General features: G+C 43.5%; 1 protein-coding gene across 4 annotated transcripts in view; it reads left to right on the plus strand.

Moving 5' to 3' along the window:
* The window catches only part of LOC127410371 (trafficking protein particle complex subunit 8-like), an 83,944-nt gene that overhangs the window by 44,944 nt on the left and 21,458 nt on the right, over window positions 1–17,542 (plus strand). For all 4 annotated transcript variants that reach the window (XM_051645591.1, XM_051645594.1, XM_051645592.1 and 1 more), the window contains 5 exons: window positions 2,814–2,980; window positions 3,082–3,156; window positions 11,923–12,016; window positions 12,127–12,284; window positions 16,200–16,633. In XM_051645591.1, the coding sequence (XP_051501551.1) occupies window positions 2,814–2,980; window positions 3,082–3,156; window positions 11,923–12,016; window positions 12,127–12,284; window positions 16,200–16,633 (928 nt within the window). The remainder of the gene's footprint in view (window positions 1–2,813; window positions 2,981–3,081; window positions 3,157–11,922; window positions 12,017–12,126; window positions 12,285–16,199; window positions 16,634–17,542) is intronic.

The following is a 17,542-nucleotide window of genomic DNA, read 5'->3' on the forward strand; positions in this document are numbered from 1 at the left end:
ATTTAATCAGCCAAAACGAATCCAATTGCAGATAGTTATTTTTAAAAAGCCCCATGACAAACTTATTTGAGCATTAAAGGGATAGTTCATCCTTAACTCACCCTTATGTCGTTCCTTACTCCTTGGTTACACCAGACTTGTGCTTGAAGTAAACAAAAAAAAAAAAAGCCATTATAATGGATGCAGTGTTCATTTTTACAGTTTCTTTTTGGTTTGTTTGTTTTAGTCATAGTATATAAAATATATAAAAGGCTACATACAAAATACTGTACAACTGTCCTTGTTGTGAAAAACTGAGCTCCTGAAACAATAGCAAATAATGAATGTACTGAAGTTGCCTGTTAGCTACTCTTTAAGTTAGCCTGCTGTTTTCTGAATTCCATGCTTTAACCCCATGTTTGATATGCTGCTTTAAAAAAATAATTCATTTTTTGTGTGTCAGTGTGCTGATAAACATGATGTCCACATATGTGGAATTTGGGACATTATTCCATCAAAAGTTGAAAACTTTTGTTATTTTGAATAACTTTCAACATTAACATCTGTGGGTCATTTCACTTCATTTTAATATAAGTTTTATTTTATTTTATCACTGTACAATTCGGTTCTATTCATTAGCATAAGTAAATGCATTCCTATATATTTACTGTGCATTTTCACATTGAGAATCAGTGGGTTCATCCAAAAGCTGAAAATTTCGCTATCAGGGGCTTTATACGGAGTTAGGATGAAAATAAGTTGCATTTTCAACTGTTCTGAGACCAGTGCAGACAGACAGCATACTGGAGGTTAAGTCATTCACTAAATAGTGAGCAAGGGAGCATCCTATAATTCTCTATGTAGCAGTTTATTCACTCCTAAAATCTGAACAAAAGTTCAGTTTCAGGTTGCAGATGATGTTTGGACCACTTAACATGTTTGGCAGATGTGGGACAATGGTAATCATTACATAGATATAATGCTACATTTTATTTTAACATGGTTGCCAGTGATTGGATGATGCTTTGAATCAGAACTGTTTATGCAGCTTTACAGAAAATCAGCTGTAATGTCTGTTGCGTCGCAAAAACGTGAATAACCAACACTCCTGGAAACAAACTATTTGATGAAAAAAGTCTGACTTTCTATAGCTTGGTATTATTTAAAATTTTACAACTTATATATATATATATATATATATATATATATATATATATATATATATATATATATATATATATATACATATGCATATACATATCCATATACATATACATATACATATGCACACACACACACACACACACACACACACACACACACACACTCACACTCACACAGTAGTGGCCAAAAATATTGGCACCCATGGTAAATATGAGCAAAGAAGGCTGTGAAATCTTTGTTTCATTCAAAAAATTTACAAAAATCTAACATTTTTAATTGAAGTAAAACAATTGTTTCAAGGAGCACAATACTTGTTGACCCCTCTCCAAACATAGCGCTTATGGTTGTGACCATAAAGCTCTATTTTGGTCTCGTCACTCCAAATTACAGTGTGCCAGAAGCTGTGAGGTGTGTCAAGGTGTTGTCGGGCATATTGTAACCAGGCTTTTTTGTGGCATTGGCTTCTTTCTGGCAACTCGACCATGCAGCTCATTTTTGTTCAAGTATCGTCATATTGTGCTCCTTCAAACAACCACACCGTCTTTTTCCAGAGCAGCCTGTATTTCTCCTGAGGTTACCTGTGGGTTTTTCTTTGTATCCCGAACAATTCTTCTGGCAGTTGTGGCTGAAATCTTTCTTGGTCTACCTGACCTTGGCTTGGTATCAGGAGATCCCCAAATGTTCCACTTCTTAATAAGTGATTGAACAGTACTGACTGGCATTTTCAAGGCTTTGGATATCTTTTTATATCCTTTTCCATCTTTATAAAGTTCCATTACCTTGTTACGTAGGTCTTTTGACAGTTCTTTTCTGCTCCCCATGGCTCAGTATCTAGCCTGCTCAGTGCATCCACGTAAGAGTTAACAAACTCACTGACTATTTATACACAGACACTAATTGCAATTTAAAAAGCCACAGGTGTGGGAAATTAAGCTTTAATTGCCATTTAAACCTGTGTGTGTCACCTTGTGTGTCTGTAACAAGGCCAAACATTCAAGGGTATGTAAACTTTTGATCAGGGCCGTATGGGTGATTTCTGTTACCATTATGATTTAAAAAGGAGCCAAACAACTATGTGATAATAAATGGCTTCATATGATCACTATCCTTAAAAGACTGTTTTTTTGCATGATCAGTCATATTTTCAAAATCAATGCCAAAATTTCACAATTTCTGCCACTGTTATTTACTTTATTAAATTGTGTGATATATCAGCATTGTATCGGCCTTTTGGCCACCCTGCTTTCTGGATATCAGCATCGGCCATTAAAAAAATCCCATATAGGTTGATCACTAGTAATTTCGTTGATGAGATTAACACTGAATGGATGCTAAGTTTCTGAATGTAGCTCTAGTATTTAAGAAACAAAAACAAGAATAAAGAATAAAAAATACCATTGGTGAAATTGTACATCTTAGTCCGTCAGAGTGAGGGATAAAGATTTTATTTTGCGCAACCTCTGCTCTCAACTATGCGGAAGTTCAAATAGTTATTTTGTTGTTCCATAAATGTGGCCCTTGTCTGTCTTTTTCAGATCTCATGTTTAACAGTTCACACTTGAACTCCAGACAAATTAAGCTATGGTGCTTATGTGGGTGATGTGGGTCTGAATCTGGCCTGTGTCATTGAAAATGTGTTCCCCCTTTGTCTTTCTGAATTGACATCACAGAACCCATCATCGTGGAGGTGGTGTTCCGTAACCCCTTGAAAGTTCCTTTGGCACTGTCGGCTCTGTCTCTGCTGTGGAAGTTTACTCTCAAAGACTTTTCAGGCCCTCATGGTGGCACAATCCTAGAAACCATCTCCAATGAGAAAGAGGCTGCATCATCAAAAGAAGTAAGACCCCCAACCATCTCTCTGTTCATGATGCCTGGTGCGTCATGGTTTAAGTCTTTCATCTGTTTTGATTAACTTCTCTGCTTTTTAATATGTTTCAGAACACGGCCCTTAATGACATCATTGATACACAAGTCATTCCAGAGTTCACCATGAGTCCAGAGGAGACCAAAGTAGTAAGCACTTCTCACTTTATTTTTCTCCTCTTATTTTGTCTTACAAAAATTTCATCTTTCTCCCCTTTCAGTCTAGGGATTGGTTGTCTAACAGCTGACTAGTTGATTAGTGATTAGCATTTTTGGCATAGTTTTAAGTACCAAAAAAAATATTTTTGACTCGCACCTCGTTTATAAAAAAAAAAAAAGACTCAAAAAATACAATTACAGTGTAATACTTACAATGGAAGTTTATGGGGCCAGTCCATAAACGCTCAAATACAGATCGTTTCAAAAGTATAGCCATAAGACTTAAACGGTGTGTGTGTTTTAACATGATTTTAGTGAAGAAAAAGATTGAAGGACAGTTCAACACCACCGACTCTAGAAGCATGTGGCAGGGAATTAATATCATCACAGACTACAAAGGGAATAAAAACTCCACCGTGAACATCGCTGCCTCTCTCCCGGATGAGCAAAATACTTTTATGTTCGTTTATATACGGAAATAACACCGCCATCGCGGAGAGAGCTCTCGCGGCTGAAGCTACAGAGGTTAGTTCACTCTCCGTCTCTGTAGCGGATGTAACACGATCCTTCAGACGGGTGAATATCCGTAAAGCCACGGGTCCAGACGGCATTCCGGGCCGCGTCATCAGAGCATGCGCGAACCAACTGGCTGGTGTTTTTACAGACATTTTCAACCTTTCCCTCTCCTTGTCTGTGGTCCCCACATGCTTTAAAACATCCACCATTGTGCCTGTACCAGAGCAAACCAAAATCACTTGCTTAAATGACTGCCGTCCTGTTGCTCTGACCCCCATCATCAGCAAATGCTTTGAGAGGCTAATCATAGATTACATCTGCTCTGTGTTGCCTGCCTCACTGGACCCATTGCAATTTGCTTACTGCAACAACTGCTCCACTGATGATGCCATTGCATCTACACTACACACTGCTCTCTCCCACCTGGAAAAAAAGAACACTTATGTGAGAGTGCTGTTTGTAGATTCCAGCTCAGCATTCAACACCATAATGCCCTTCAAGCTAGATGAGAAACTCCGGGCTCTGGGCTTAAACAGCTCGCTGTGCAGCTGGATCCTGGACTTCCTGTCAAGCAGACGCCAGGTGATTAGAATGGGCAGCAACATCTCCTCATCACTGACCCTCAACACTGGAGCCCCGCAGGGCTGTGTTCTCAGCCCACTCTTGTATTCCTTGTACACACATGACTGTGTTAACACAGCTCCAATGCCATCATTAAGTTTGCTGATGATATGACGGTGGTAGGTCTGATCGCTGACAATGATGAAACAGCCTACAGAGAGGAGGTGCACACTCTGACACACTGGTGTCAGGAGCACAACCTCTCCCTCAATGTCAGCAAGACCAAGGAGCTTGTGATGGACTTCAGGAGAAAAGACAGAGAACACAGCCCCATCACCATCAATGGAGCACCGGTGGAGAGAGTTAGCAGCTTCAAGTTCCTCGGTGTCCACATCACAGAGGAACTCACATGATCCGTCCACACTGAGGCCGTTGTGAAGAAGGCTCATCAGCGCCTCTTCTTCCTGAGACGGCTGAGGAAGTTTGGAATGAACCACCATGTCCTCACATGGTTCTACACCAGCTCTGTAGAGAGCATCCTGACTGGCTGCATCACTGCCTGGTACGGCAATAGCACCGCCCACAACCGCAAAGCCCTGCAAAGGGTGGTACGAACTGCCAGACACATCATCGGAGGTGAGTTTCCCTCCCTCCAGGACATATATACCAGGCTGTGTGTGAAAAAAGCTCAGAGGATCATCAGAGACTCCAGCCACCCAAGCCATGGGCTGCTCTCACTGCTACCATCAGGCAGGCGGTATTGCAGCATCAAGACCCGCACCAGCCGACTCCATGACAGTTTCTTCCCCCAAGCAGTCAGACTTTTGAACTCTCTATCTCTCATGATCAATATACATCAGCACTGCACTTTATTAATCTTATCTCACACCGGACTGTCATAAATTATATTCTCTCTTAACAACACACTGGCAACTGACTAACAACCGACAGCCTGAATGTCAATACAGTACAATACAACCTACTGTATATTTTATATATACTTTATATACTATTTTTTTTATTGTATGTGTATTCTATATTGTGTATGTGTATTCTGTACTGTGTGTATTGTATACTGTACATTGTATATTATTATTGTGTTGTGTAATTATGTGTATATTAGATATGTAAACTGTGTTGTGTAAATCTGATGTTTATTGTAAATTGGTATATGTCTCATCACTGTCATGACTGCTGTGTTGCTCGGAACTGCACCCAAGACTTTCACCCACTGTTGCACTTGTGCATATGGTTGTGTGACAATAAAAGTGATTTTTATTTGATTTGACATCGCAATATATATACACTGATGAGCCAAAACATTATGACCACCTGGCTAATATGCTGATGGTCCTCCACATGCCGCCAAAACAGCGCTGACCCGCCGAGGCATGGACTCTACAAGAACCCTGAAGGTGTCCTGTGGTATCTGGCACCAAGACATTACTAGCAGATCCTTCAAGTCCTGTAAGTTGCAAGGTGCAGCCGCTGTGGATCAGAATTGTTGGTCCAGCACATCCCACAGATGCTCAATCGGTTTGAGATCTGGGAAATTTGGAGGTCAGGGCAACACCTTGAACTCCACCGGCTTGTCGTCTTCCCACAGTGCATCCTGGTGCCATCACTTCCCCATGTAAAGAGCGCACACGTACAAGGCCGTCCACGTGATGTAAAAGAAAACGGGATTCATCAGACCAGGCGACCTTCTTTCACTGCTCCAAGGTCCAGTTCTGATGCCCGTGTTGGCTGACAGGGGTCATCATGGGCACTCTGACCGGTCTACGGCTACGTAGCGCCATACGCAGCAGGGTGTGATGCAATGTGTGTTGTGACACAATCCTCCCATAACCATAGTTAAAATTTAGACAGGATTTCCTTTGTTGCCCTCGTGCATCAATGAGCCTTGGGTGCCCAACACCCTGTTGCCAGTTTGTGGTTTGTCCCTCCTCGGACCACTGTCGGTAGGTACTCACCACTGCTGACCTGGAGCACCCCACAAGCTTTGTGGTTTCAGAAAGGCTCTGACCCAGTCGTCTGGCCATAACAATTTGGCCCTTGTCAAAGTCACTCAGGTCTTTACTCCTGCCCATTTCTCCTGCATTCAACACGTTGATTACGAGAACTGATTGTTCGCTTACCATCTAATCTACCCAGACCTTGACATGTGGCCTTGTTAGAAGATGATCAACGTTATTCTCTTCACCTGTGAGTGGTCATAATGTTTTGACTCATCATGTATATTTAGTTTATTCGTATTTGATTTGATGAGCTGAATTGGAATGTCTTACATTTCTATAGACCAAGGAAAGGAAGTTGTCATGGCCAAACTCCCAAACATTTGGGATATTTAAAAAAACAAAAAAAAAACAGGAAGTCCTTTTAAGATACCCCAAGTAATACTGTTTTATGTATATGTTAAGAGAAACTTTAACAAAAGTCCTATACAAAAATGAATTGCTTGGTTTCAAGAGGATAATCTCCTTTAAAGTCTTATGTATTAAAATATGATTTTGGTGATGTGGGTGGGCCGAGTGTCATCTGTAGAGAGTGAGGCCAGGAGAAGGAGAACGGTAAGGATTGACAGCTGTGGGAAATTATCTCCTAACAGTTGTTCTGTGTTTCAGTGAGCGCTGGAGCGTGATAAAAAGGGTGTCCAGACTGTCGGAAGGGAGAGAGAGAGAGACGCACAATGCTGACTGTGTGCTTATTCATTTTATGTTGTGCTGAAAAGCAGTTTGTTTGGTTGACGCTGAAAAGTGTAAACATAAAACTCACATTGGGTTGTTCAACCGGCTCCCACTTCCTCCTTCAGAGAGAACTCAAAGTCAGAGACTTTGTCACAGTGGTGCTGAAACCCTGGATTGTTTGGAGGAAGGATACGTCGTCATGGAGTCCTTGCCACTGGCCGAAATCTTCAAGACCCTCGCCGGCATCCACCAGGCTCAACATCAGGCCCTGCTTGAGCTATGTTGGGAAGAGGAGCAACGATTCAAACTACACAATAATGACTCTAAGACTTTATAGATATTACAGTTTCATTTTCTGTTAATGCATGATTTTGTAAAGCTGCTTTGAAACGATGTGTGTTGTGAAAAGCGCTATACAAATAAAAATGACTTGACTTGATTCCAGCAGCTAGTCCAGGCTCAAGCAGAGGACCGGCAGATGTTATGGAGCTTAGTACTCCAGGAGGGATCTTCCACCGTGACTCCAGCCATGACTACAACCACACTCACTAAGATGAGACCGCAAGGTGACCCGGAGGCTTACATCGAGCTGTTCGAGCGGACGGCAGAGGCGTGGAAGTGGCCAAACTCCCAGTGAGTGGTCCGCCTACTGCCGCTGCCGACTAAGACCAAACTCGTGACACATCAACTTCCGGTTAGCAACCTCCTAGTGTACGAGGATCTGAAAAGAGCCATATTGCAGCAGTCGTAGTCCGGAGCAGCATCGCCAATGCTTCTGGTCACTGATGCTTAGTGAGCACGGCTGCCCGTTCACCTTCTCCTGACAGCTCTGTGACGCCTGCCGAAGGGGGATGCTAGCTGAAGATCACGATGCAGAGGAGCTACTTGATCTGGTTGTACTAGAGCAGTTCATCACCCGGCTACCGAAAGGACAGTGGAGTGGGTCCAGTGCCACTGACCGGTGTCGCTGGATGGGGTGATACAGTTGGCTGAGGACCATATAGTGGCACATTCGAGGGCCGGCAAGCCCTCTTCTTCTTCTCTCTCTCTCTCTCTCTCTCTCTCTCTCTCTCTCCTTCCCCTCATCCTGTTCCCTGGAAACGGGGATATCCTACCCCAAAACCGGTTCCCTGGTCCCATGGGCCGTTCATCCCGCCAGTTTCCCCTAATCCCCTCTGCTCTTCCCCACAGGCTGGTGAATCCACTGCCATGGGTGTGAAGTCTGGGCCGGTCTGCTGGAGCAGCGGGGAACCTGGGCATTTCCAGGACTGATGTGAAGACATTGGTCCGGGTCCCTGACGCCCCACAGGCCGCCCCCGATCGAGTTCTTTTCTGCTCCCCATGGCTCAGTATCTAGCCTGCTCAGTGCATCCACGTGAGAGCTAACAAACTCATTGACTATTTACACACAGACACTAATTGCAATTTAAAAAGCTACAGGTGTGGGAAATTAACCTTTAATTGCCATTTAAACCTGTGTGTGTCACCTTGAGTGTCTGTAACAAGGCCAAACATTCAAGGGTATGTAAACTTTTGATCAGGTCCATTTGGGTGATTTCTGTTACCATTATGATTTAAAAAGGAGCCAAACAACTATGTGATAATAAATGGCTTCATATGATCACTATCCTTAAATTAAAGGCAGTTTTTTGCATGATCAGTCATATTTTCAAAATCAATGCCAAAATTTCACAATTTCTGCCAGGGTATGCAAACTTTTGAGCACAACTGTATCAAGCCTTGGTGGATTCAGGTTGTAATCAAACCTCCATTCACCAAAGCTTGGTTCAATCTGAGGCTTGGGACACAAGCCGGCGGTTGAAGGTAAGGTGTGTGCATGGGGATATTCACGATTACCCCTTAGTTCCCATCACTATTCAATTCAAAGTGCGAAAGCATAGAATAGAGGCGGTGGTTACTGCCCACCTCACCCATCCACTAATTTTAGGTACGAATTGGCCGGAATTTACAACTTCATTGAGGGGAATTGGTGTGGATGGGTCCTGTAACAGGGGTCGTCTACGTCAGCTCCACGTCAGGATGATGCAAGGGGATTCCCTGCCGGGGATTTCCCTCTGGAGCAGATTTGAGACTATACACTTAGGCACGCCTTTGACCAAGTGAAAGTGATTGGTCAGTGCCTCCAGCCATACATTGCACTCTCATACCCGTATTTTTTTATTAATAAGGATTGGTTGTATCGAGTGACGCAGGACACTCAGACAAAGGAGGATACAACCCAATTGTTATTACCGAAGAGCCCGGCACATCATAATCCGATGGCGGGTCACTGACGGCAAGAAAAACACTAAACCATCTAACGGCCCATTTCTATTGGCCGGGCATTCTCAGGGATGTTCGCAGGTGGTGTGTGGCATGCCGTGAATGTCAGCTGGTGAATCCTCCGGCCACGCCAGGAGCGCCATTGCATCCCCTTCCATTGATCGAGGTCCCCTTCGAAATAATTGGCATGGGCCTTGTTGGGCCATTAGAGCGGACGGCACACGGGCATTGCTTTGTGTTGTTTCTGGTGGACTACACAACACGATATCCAGAAGCAGTGCCTCTGCGCAACATCTCACCACGTGGCAAGGGCCCTTGAAGTCACACGGTGAGTCAGGGAAATCGATTATGGGGTTAAATGAATGGATCGAGGTGGAGCACGTCAGATTTACTCAATCTCCTATAACCATGGAGAGAGGTGGTCTCCGTGACTTTTGCTATGGTGGTTCCGGAGAGGGAGGAGCTTGGACTGGAGGTGAAATTAAAAGCCACCGATCGAGTCACCCTGGTCACTTGCGGAGGCCACCTCTCACCGTCACAAGTCATGGAGGTTGCCAGGTTACAAAGAGAATTCTCTGTGTGGATTATAGAAGTCATCTAGATTTGATGCGCACCTAATGCCTCGGATTTATGAACTGCTTGATCGGTTTTATTCGACACTGAATTTAACAAAGGCATATTGGCAGATCCCCTTAACTCCCATGTTCCGTAAAAAGATGCCATTTTCCACACCATTCAGATTACACCAATTCATGATGCTTCCATTCATTTTGTTCCGGGCCCCGGCTACATTTCATGCTGCATGCGCCGCTGCCTATCTGGATGATATCATTCCACCCGTCCAAGTGAGTTCCGCTCGTCTCAATGACCTCAAGACAGCCCTCAGATGCTGCATGCGCCGCTGCCTATCTGAATGATATCATTATTTACAGTACTAATTGGCAGCGACACCTACAGCATCTGATGGCTTTCTTGAGGTCGTTGAGACGAGCGGGACTCACTTGGATGGGTGGAAGTACAGTATCTGGGCTTCCACTTGGACCATGGGCAGGTGCGGCCCTAAATTGATAAAACCACAGTGATTGCAGTCTGTCCAAGACCTAAGACCAAAAAGGAGGTGAGATAGTTCCTAGGGCTGGCTTTTATCGTAAGTTTGTGCCTAATTATTTGACCGTCACCAGCCTGCTGACTGATCTCACTTAAAAGGGGGCACCAGATCTGGTCCAGTGGACGGAGCCGTGTCAGCAGGCATTTATGCCAGAGAAAGCTGAACTTTGCGGCGGGCCGCTCTTGCATTTCCCTGACTTCTCTTTCCCTTTTTGATTGCAGATGGACGCGTCGGACAGGGGGTTGGGGGCGGTATTATCTCAGGTAGTGGAGGAGTGCCCCGTGCTGTACATCAATAGTAAGCTCTCGGTGTGAGAGATGAAGTACAGCACGATTGAGGAGGAGTGCCTGGCCATCAAATGGGCGGTCCTCCCCCTCCAGTACTACCTGCTTGGGAGGGCCTTCACCCTCTTTTCAGACCATGCCCCGCTCCAATGGCTCCTTCGCATGAAGGATGCTAACGTGTGGATCACCTGTTGGTATCTGGCTCTCCAGCCTTTTAAGTTCAAGGTGGCCCACAGGCTGGGGGCGCAGATGGCTGTGGCAGATTTCCTCTCTAGAAGTGGGGGGGGGGACACCAAGTCACAGGCCGGATAGCTTCCCGGCCTGAGTCGGGCGTTGGGGTATGTGGTGATGTGGGCGGGGCCGAACGATGTCTGTGGAGAGTGAGGCTGGGAGGAGGAGAATGGTAAGGATTGACACCTGTGGAAAGTTATCTCTAGCAGCTGTTCTGTGTTTCAGTGAGAGCTGGAGGGGGATAAAAATGGTGTCCAGACTGCCGGGGAGAGAGAGATATGCATGACGCTGACTTTGTGCTCATTCATTTTATGTTGTGCTGAAAAGCAGTTTGTTTGGTTGACGCTGAAAAGTGTAAAAATAAAACTCACGTTGGATTGTTCACCCGGCTCCTGCTTCCTCCAGAAAGAACTCAAAGTCTGAGACATTGTCACAATGATATAAAAAAAAAAAAACACACAATTTTTTTTTCATTATGATTATTATTTTTGTATTTTGTATATAGGAAGAAAAAAAAAACAGCTCCATTTACAAAGAAATTTTTTGACTATTCAAATGTCAGGCTTTAGAGGGATCATTAGTATGCTGACAGAAAAAAGTTGTGTCTTTAAAGAAACATCTTTGACGAATGGGGTGAGTCTTGCGCTGTTTTTTTGAGCATCCCTCCATGATTGTGGCATTTTTATGGTGGCATGTCATGTTAAAAAAAATTCCAACTTTAAAAAACGTGTCTCAAGACCCCTGTGTTCTGTTCTATTATGTTGCACGGTTTTTAGCTAGCTGTATTTGAATGCAAGAATGCGTCTTGTGTAAACACCACCGAAGAAACGCATCTGATCTGGGTCAGGTGAATCCAGAACCAGCCTAATTATTTAGCGTTTCCTTTAGACCGATTAGGTGACTTGTCGTTCAGTCAACCCACCTATTATTCAATTTTGGAAATTTGTAGTTTATCCCTTTCCAGCCAAACTCTCTATTTTACTGTTTCTATACCTTGCTTTTATTCTGTTTATGCCTAGAAATAGTCTAATTTGATTGGTTGTTATTTCTTGTTTTCTCTTTCTGTCTGTTTCTCTCGCTTTCCCAGGCCCGTTTAAAGTTGCTTCCTCATAAGACAGGAGAGTTACATGTTCTTGGTGTGGTGTACAACCTGGGCACTGGAGATGTGGGCAACAGTGAAGGTGTGACCTAAACACACTTTCTTTGTCACACCTTTAAACAATTAAACCAACAGTTCATGTGTTTTGATATTGTGATTATTAGTTATAGATGTGTTTAATCTGTGCTGCAGGCTCACTGGCGAGTGATCTGATGTGTGTGCATGGACAACAAAATCTGGAGATACAGGGGCCCAGACTCAACATGACCAAAGAAGAAAAGACCTCCATCAGATATGGACCAGACCGCCGTCTGGACCCCATTGTCACTCCTCCTATGCCCTTACTGGAGGTGTGTTTGTGCAAATCAAACCTTGAATTTTAAGTTTTGGAATGGTTATACATAACCTCAGACAGCAAGCCAGACCACCCACAAAACATTAATGAACCATATAATGCATACTCTGCTCTCAGATGGCAAGAGTTAGATAAATTCAATGTGCATAGGTTTTATCAGTCCTTTTTCTGTTTGTCTGAACAGTGGAAGTGGAAGCAGAAATGTTTTGGAAGTGTGTTTGAAAACCGTCTTAATTATGTTTTGCAATTCTGTTAGGTAATGCTAGTGTCGCAGAAATGACACACTTTACCTTTAAAGTTTTGTTTATAAGATACCAGGATGCAGTTAACACTTTTGAGGTGAGTTTGGCGAAGGTTGCAAAGCATTGAATCCCTGAAAGATTTTCAAGTAAACAAGATGGACAAAATGATTTGTGAATTAGTAATGTCCATTAAATAATCAAAATCAGTTAATAACACCACATCTATCTAATGACAGACAAGTCACCGCAGTGGCCAGAAAGCCCTGCCTTCCTGATACAAGTTGCTGGCACCTGCCTTTACATCCTTCTCAGCATATCTCTTCCCCATGCTGCTGCAAGGAGGAAAGTTTGATGAGATACCTCACTCCTGTTATCAGAGAACCAGAGTTACATAAGTAATCTAATGTTCTCTTTTTAACATCCGTTTGGTATCTCACTGTGGGATGTTGAAAACTACCGTATTTCAAATATGCTGTCCAAAGCAGACCACTGGCTCAGGGTTACAGTATGACAATAGCTCCAAACTTTATCATTACCAGGTAATTGTTATGGAACGAAATCTAATAAACTTGATTAAGCCTCTATGTGTGTGCTTATACAGTACATCATTATCAGACCTATTTAGGCTAAGGACCTGGTCGGCCAGTGAAGATTTGGTTACGTGCAGTCTGTAAAATTTCACAGACATGTGAGGCTATGCCCAGCCTGCCACAGAACAAATGTCCTGGACTGCAATGCCCTTAAACGGTACCCATGTAGTGCCCATGACTTTAGTGGAATGAGCTCTCAAGCCCTATGGAGGCTGCAGACCAACACTATTATAACTTAATATAGTACCCTCCACCACCCATTGAGTAAAAACGCTGGCGTGATACAGGTTTATCCTTATATGAGTCAGCCCAAGATAAAAAGAGCTGATTAATCGTTCTCAGCGCCAGCGTCTTGTCCATGTACACACGCAAGGCATGCACAGGGTCAAACAATGAAGCCTTTCTTCCTCTAATGAGGAAAAAGGCAGCGGGTGAAAAGCCAATAAGTCAATTGATTGAACATTGAACACTGAATCTCTCAACTTTGGCACAGATGTTGCATTTGTCTTGAGGATCACTCTTGAAAACCCAAAGCGAAACGCATAGAAGATTGATGAACCGACAGAGCATGTAGTCCACTCACACGCTTCGCAGTTAAGAGAGCTAAAAATAAAGCAGTCTTTAGTGAAGGATGCTTCATATAAAAGCTCTCTGTGGGTTCAAAAGGGGACTGAAAGAGCGTATTCAGAACCACAGACAGATCCCATGGCAGAATCAGTGGTTTTGAAACCGGATGTAACCTCCAAGCACCTTTCAAAACTTACAGGTCACTGGGTGTTGACCCGTTTCCTATGTCAAGCCCCACATGATATGCCAATATTGCTGCAAGATAAACCTTAATGGTAAAGAATGCTCTGCCCTCATTCAGAAGGTCTTGCAGAAAGCACAGCACGTCTGAACATAAGAAGGGGATGATATGTGTCTGTGCACAACACTAGTGAGCGCGTCGAGGCGGTTCTCATGCTCTGAATCATTTCAGTCACCCTCTGAGGCAACCCAGTGGCATTTAAATTCATCCTTTCATGGGCCAAGCCCAAAGAGCAACCCGGTCTGGGTGAGGGTGAAAAATCTCCCTGTGTGCATGTGAGAGGAGATCCCTGCACAGGGGAATAGGCCAGGGCTTGGGCCGATTTTGGCCATGGGTTTGCCAGCGCATCCACACCCATATGTGCATCTTCACTTACCAGAGAGAAGAACAGAGGACAATGGGTGTTTTCTGCACTCTGCCCAAATCTTTCCCACACCTCTTTCACCACCTGTGGGTAGAATTTCCACTGTTACTACTGTGTTATCCGATCTGACTAGGACATGGTGACCTTAAAGGAAATGTACCAAGTGTTTGAATGCTATAAAAACAGTCAGTAAATCCAGAAAGTTTATGTGCATGCCTTGTAGTGACGAAGGCCAAACCCCATTCACTATTTTGTCTTTGCACACTGCACTCCTGCCTGTTAGTGACTTGTCTGTCATCACAACTTTGCTCAGAGAGACCACCTAAAAAGAGGTTCCCCCGTGAAAGCGGGTATTCTGCAAATGACGAAGAGCGTGCATCCCCTCTGATTCTCATTCTGCAGTTGAGGTTCTGCCGGGGAAACAAACGCTGTGCTGCTATCCAGTGCTTTATCTCTCTCATTCACAGCATTCCCAAGGGAATGACCAAAATTGTCAAGACCATTAACCCCAATATCCAAAGACACATTTTTGAGGTTCTGCAAATCAAGAATAAAGGGCTGAGACCTCCCCTTTTTCGGGGATGATGATGGTACTGGGTAGTGATGCCGCAGTGTGAGTTTTTGACGGTTAGATTACTGTCTGAGAAACAATCGCAGTTAACCGGTTTTAAATGTGGTGTTTTCACAGTGTATTGCAGTTGATAACCCAGTGTTATCATAGATAACTCTGGTGGGGTGAGCAAGAGACGGACACAGTGTGAGGCATCAAGCCTCGGAGAGACATTTATTTTAAACAATTATTATTTTGAAATAATAAACATAAAAATGTCCAAAAGGGGGAATTAAAGTCTTAATGAGCAAAGTGTCAGAAATAAAGGGGAATCTGGCATCCTCGTGGTGAAATGGGGCGCAGTGCAGGATAGGGAGTGTCCATAGGAATGGTCCAGGATGTGGGCGGGGTCCGCCGGCCACAACGCGCTCCCCTCCATGGTCTGTGGCGCGAGGGGCGGCGGCTTCCCTAGGGCTCGAATCCCTGGTGCCGCATCTAATTTGTCCACTCCATTGTCCGCTACCAAAATAAGGCTTATTAAATTGCACCTCTCCTGTGTCCTGTCCACTCCCATTGTGAGCCTGGCTAAAGGACGGCCCTTAGAATCGGGGTGATGATGACGAGAGGGAGGGGAGGTTCGTTCCGCCACAATACCCAGGGGTGAACTGTGTATGCACACCAGCTCTCCACTCCGCTGTGCTCTCAGTTCGTACACTGGATCCACAGAAGGATTTTTTTTTTTCAACATGCATATGCTTTTACAGCTTTTCTCTCCCCTTAGCTTTGATCCCATGGGTGGAGGGGAGAAGCTTAAGGGTACCTTGATGCACAGGGGGTGCGTGTCCTTTGGCAGTCATGATTCAGTATTCCTCTTATTGCAAAGTGAATTACAATAGAAAATCCAAGTAATAGAACTGTGTCAAAATATACGCTTTAATGAGCTGGTATTACCTCTCGGACTCAAAAGTATAATTCCTGGATCTTATCATCAGGTATTGTAACTTCCCTTTTACGGCTCGTATGTGAAACTGTTAAAAGAGATAAAAATACAAGAGCTGCTGAGGAATGCTTCCACAAACCTTTACAAGAAAGAGAGCGACAGTGACTTGTATCAGGAAGGCAGGGCATCCTGGTCATTACTGTGACTTGTCTGTCATTGGAAAGACGTGGTGTTAATTGCTTCCATGATCGGTCATGCCCGAGGCATTTCCCATAGTGAGGTGCTGAATGGGTGTTAGAAAGCAAACTATGTTTTGTCACTTTACATGTCAGATGGCCTCTTCTTAATTGGATGGTCTTGGACAGAACAAGCTGGAATTCTGTGAAATTTACCATCTTTTTCCTTCTTCCACCCAGGTGTTTTTCATTAACTTCCCCACTGGTTTGCTGTGTGGTGAGATTCGAAAGGCGTGGGTAGAATTTGTGAACGTGAGTGCAGTCCCTCTCACTGGCCTTCGTGTGGCATCCACGCACCCGGAGTTCTTCACATTTGGCAGTGCCACCTCTGACCTCACCCCAGTGACCCCCACAGCAGCAGAGCACTGCTCCGCCTACAAGACTGTGGCCACACCCCCCTCTGTGGCAGCAGTGACACTTGTGTCACCCGCGGCATTTGGGGTCACCAGCGGCGACAGAGCGGCGGTTGCAGACATTCCCTTAACGGGTGGCGTGTTGGGACCTGGGGAGGCGTTACAGATTCCTCTGTGGCTTAGGGGGCCTGACCGAGAGGGGGTCCATGAGATCAACTTCCTGTTCTACTATGAAAGCACGGAGAAGAGGACCAAACTCAGGTACATGCCATTTGTTTGGACCTAGGAATAATAGAAAACTTCAATGGAAAATAGAATTACTAAGTTATGCTTGAAAAGGTTTCTTCGTGTAAGGGTAGTGTCCTTGAGTGCATTCAGTTAATTATAAGTTTGGAAAATGTTGCGTAGCTTTATTTATTTTTTGAGGAGCTTTGTTAAATTGGAAGGATTAATTAAAGAAGGATCTTTTCTTTTCATTTAGCATTTTAGTGGATAAATTAAATACAAACTAAAGACTACACTTGTACATGCGGTGGTAGCAGTCCTAATGTTTGTTGCTTCAATCCAATTACACAAATATGAGGGAAGGTTGGTTGAGCAGAAATTAAACTAGTTTCCCAAAATACTTTGTGTGGCAGACTAATAATTTGAGACACACTTTTACCTTTAATAAGGGTACCATGCACCATGCACACCTGCAGAGTGAAATCGACCTTTATCGCTGATCAGTTGATTTGCTTAGGAACAAAATTAATGAACAACGATGATAAATGTTTTTACACTTATTAATCTTTTGGTTAATGTTAATTTTAAAATACAGTAATACATTTGTATAAATTAAAAGTTTAATATTTTAACATTTTAATGCATTCTGAACTCACATGAACAAACAATAAGCAATTGATTCTGATAAATTAACATTAACCAAGATTAGTAAATACTGTATATAAATAAATAAATAAAAAGTTCTCTTTTTTTTTTTAAATCATACTATATGCATTTAGAAATCAAAAATAACCTTATTGTAATGTGTTACAGAAGACATGGTGTTGTTTTAGTGTTGTGTTTTACAAAATCCTCTTCAGAACAATGATAAACTGTGAAATTGTGACCCTGAAAAACAAGGACACAACTGCCTCACATATAGCCCCTGTGAAGAATTATTTGAAC

This window comes from Myxocyprinus asiaticus, chromosome 19, assembly GCF_019703515.2.
Source record: "Myxocyprinus asiaticus isolate MX2 ecotype Aquarium Trade chromosome 19, UBuf_Myxa_2, whole genome shotgun sequence".
Classification (NCBI taxonomy): Eukaryota; Metazoa; Chordata; class Actinopteri; order Cypriniformes; family Catostomidae; genus Myxocyprinus; species Myxocyprinus asiaticus.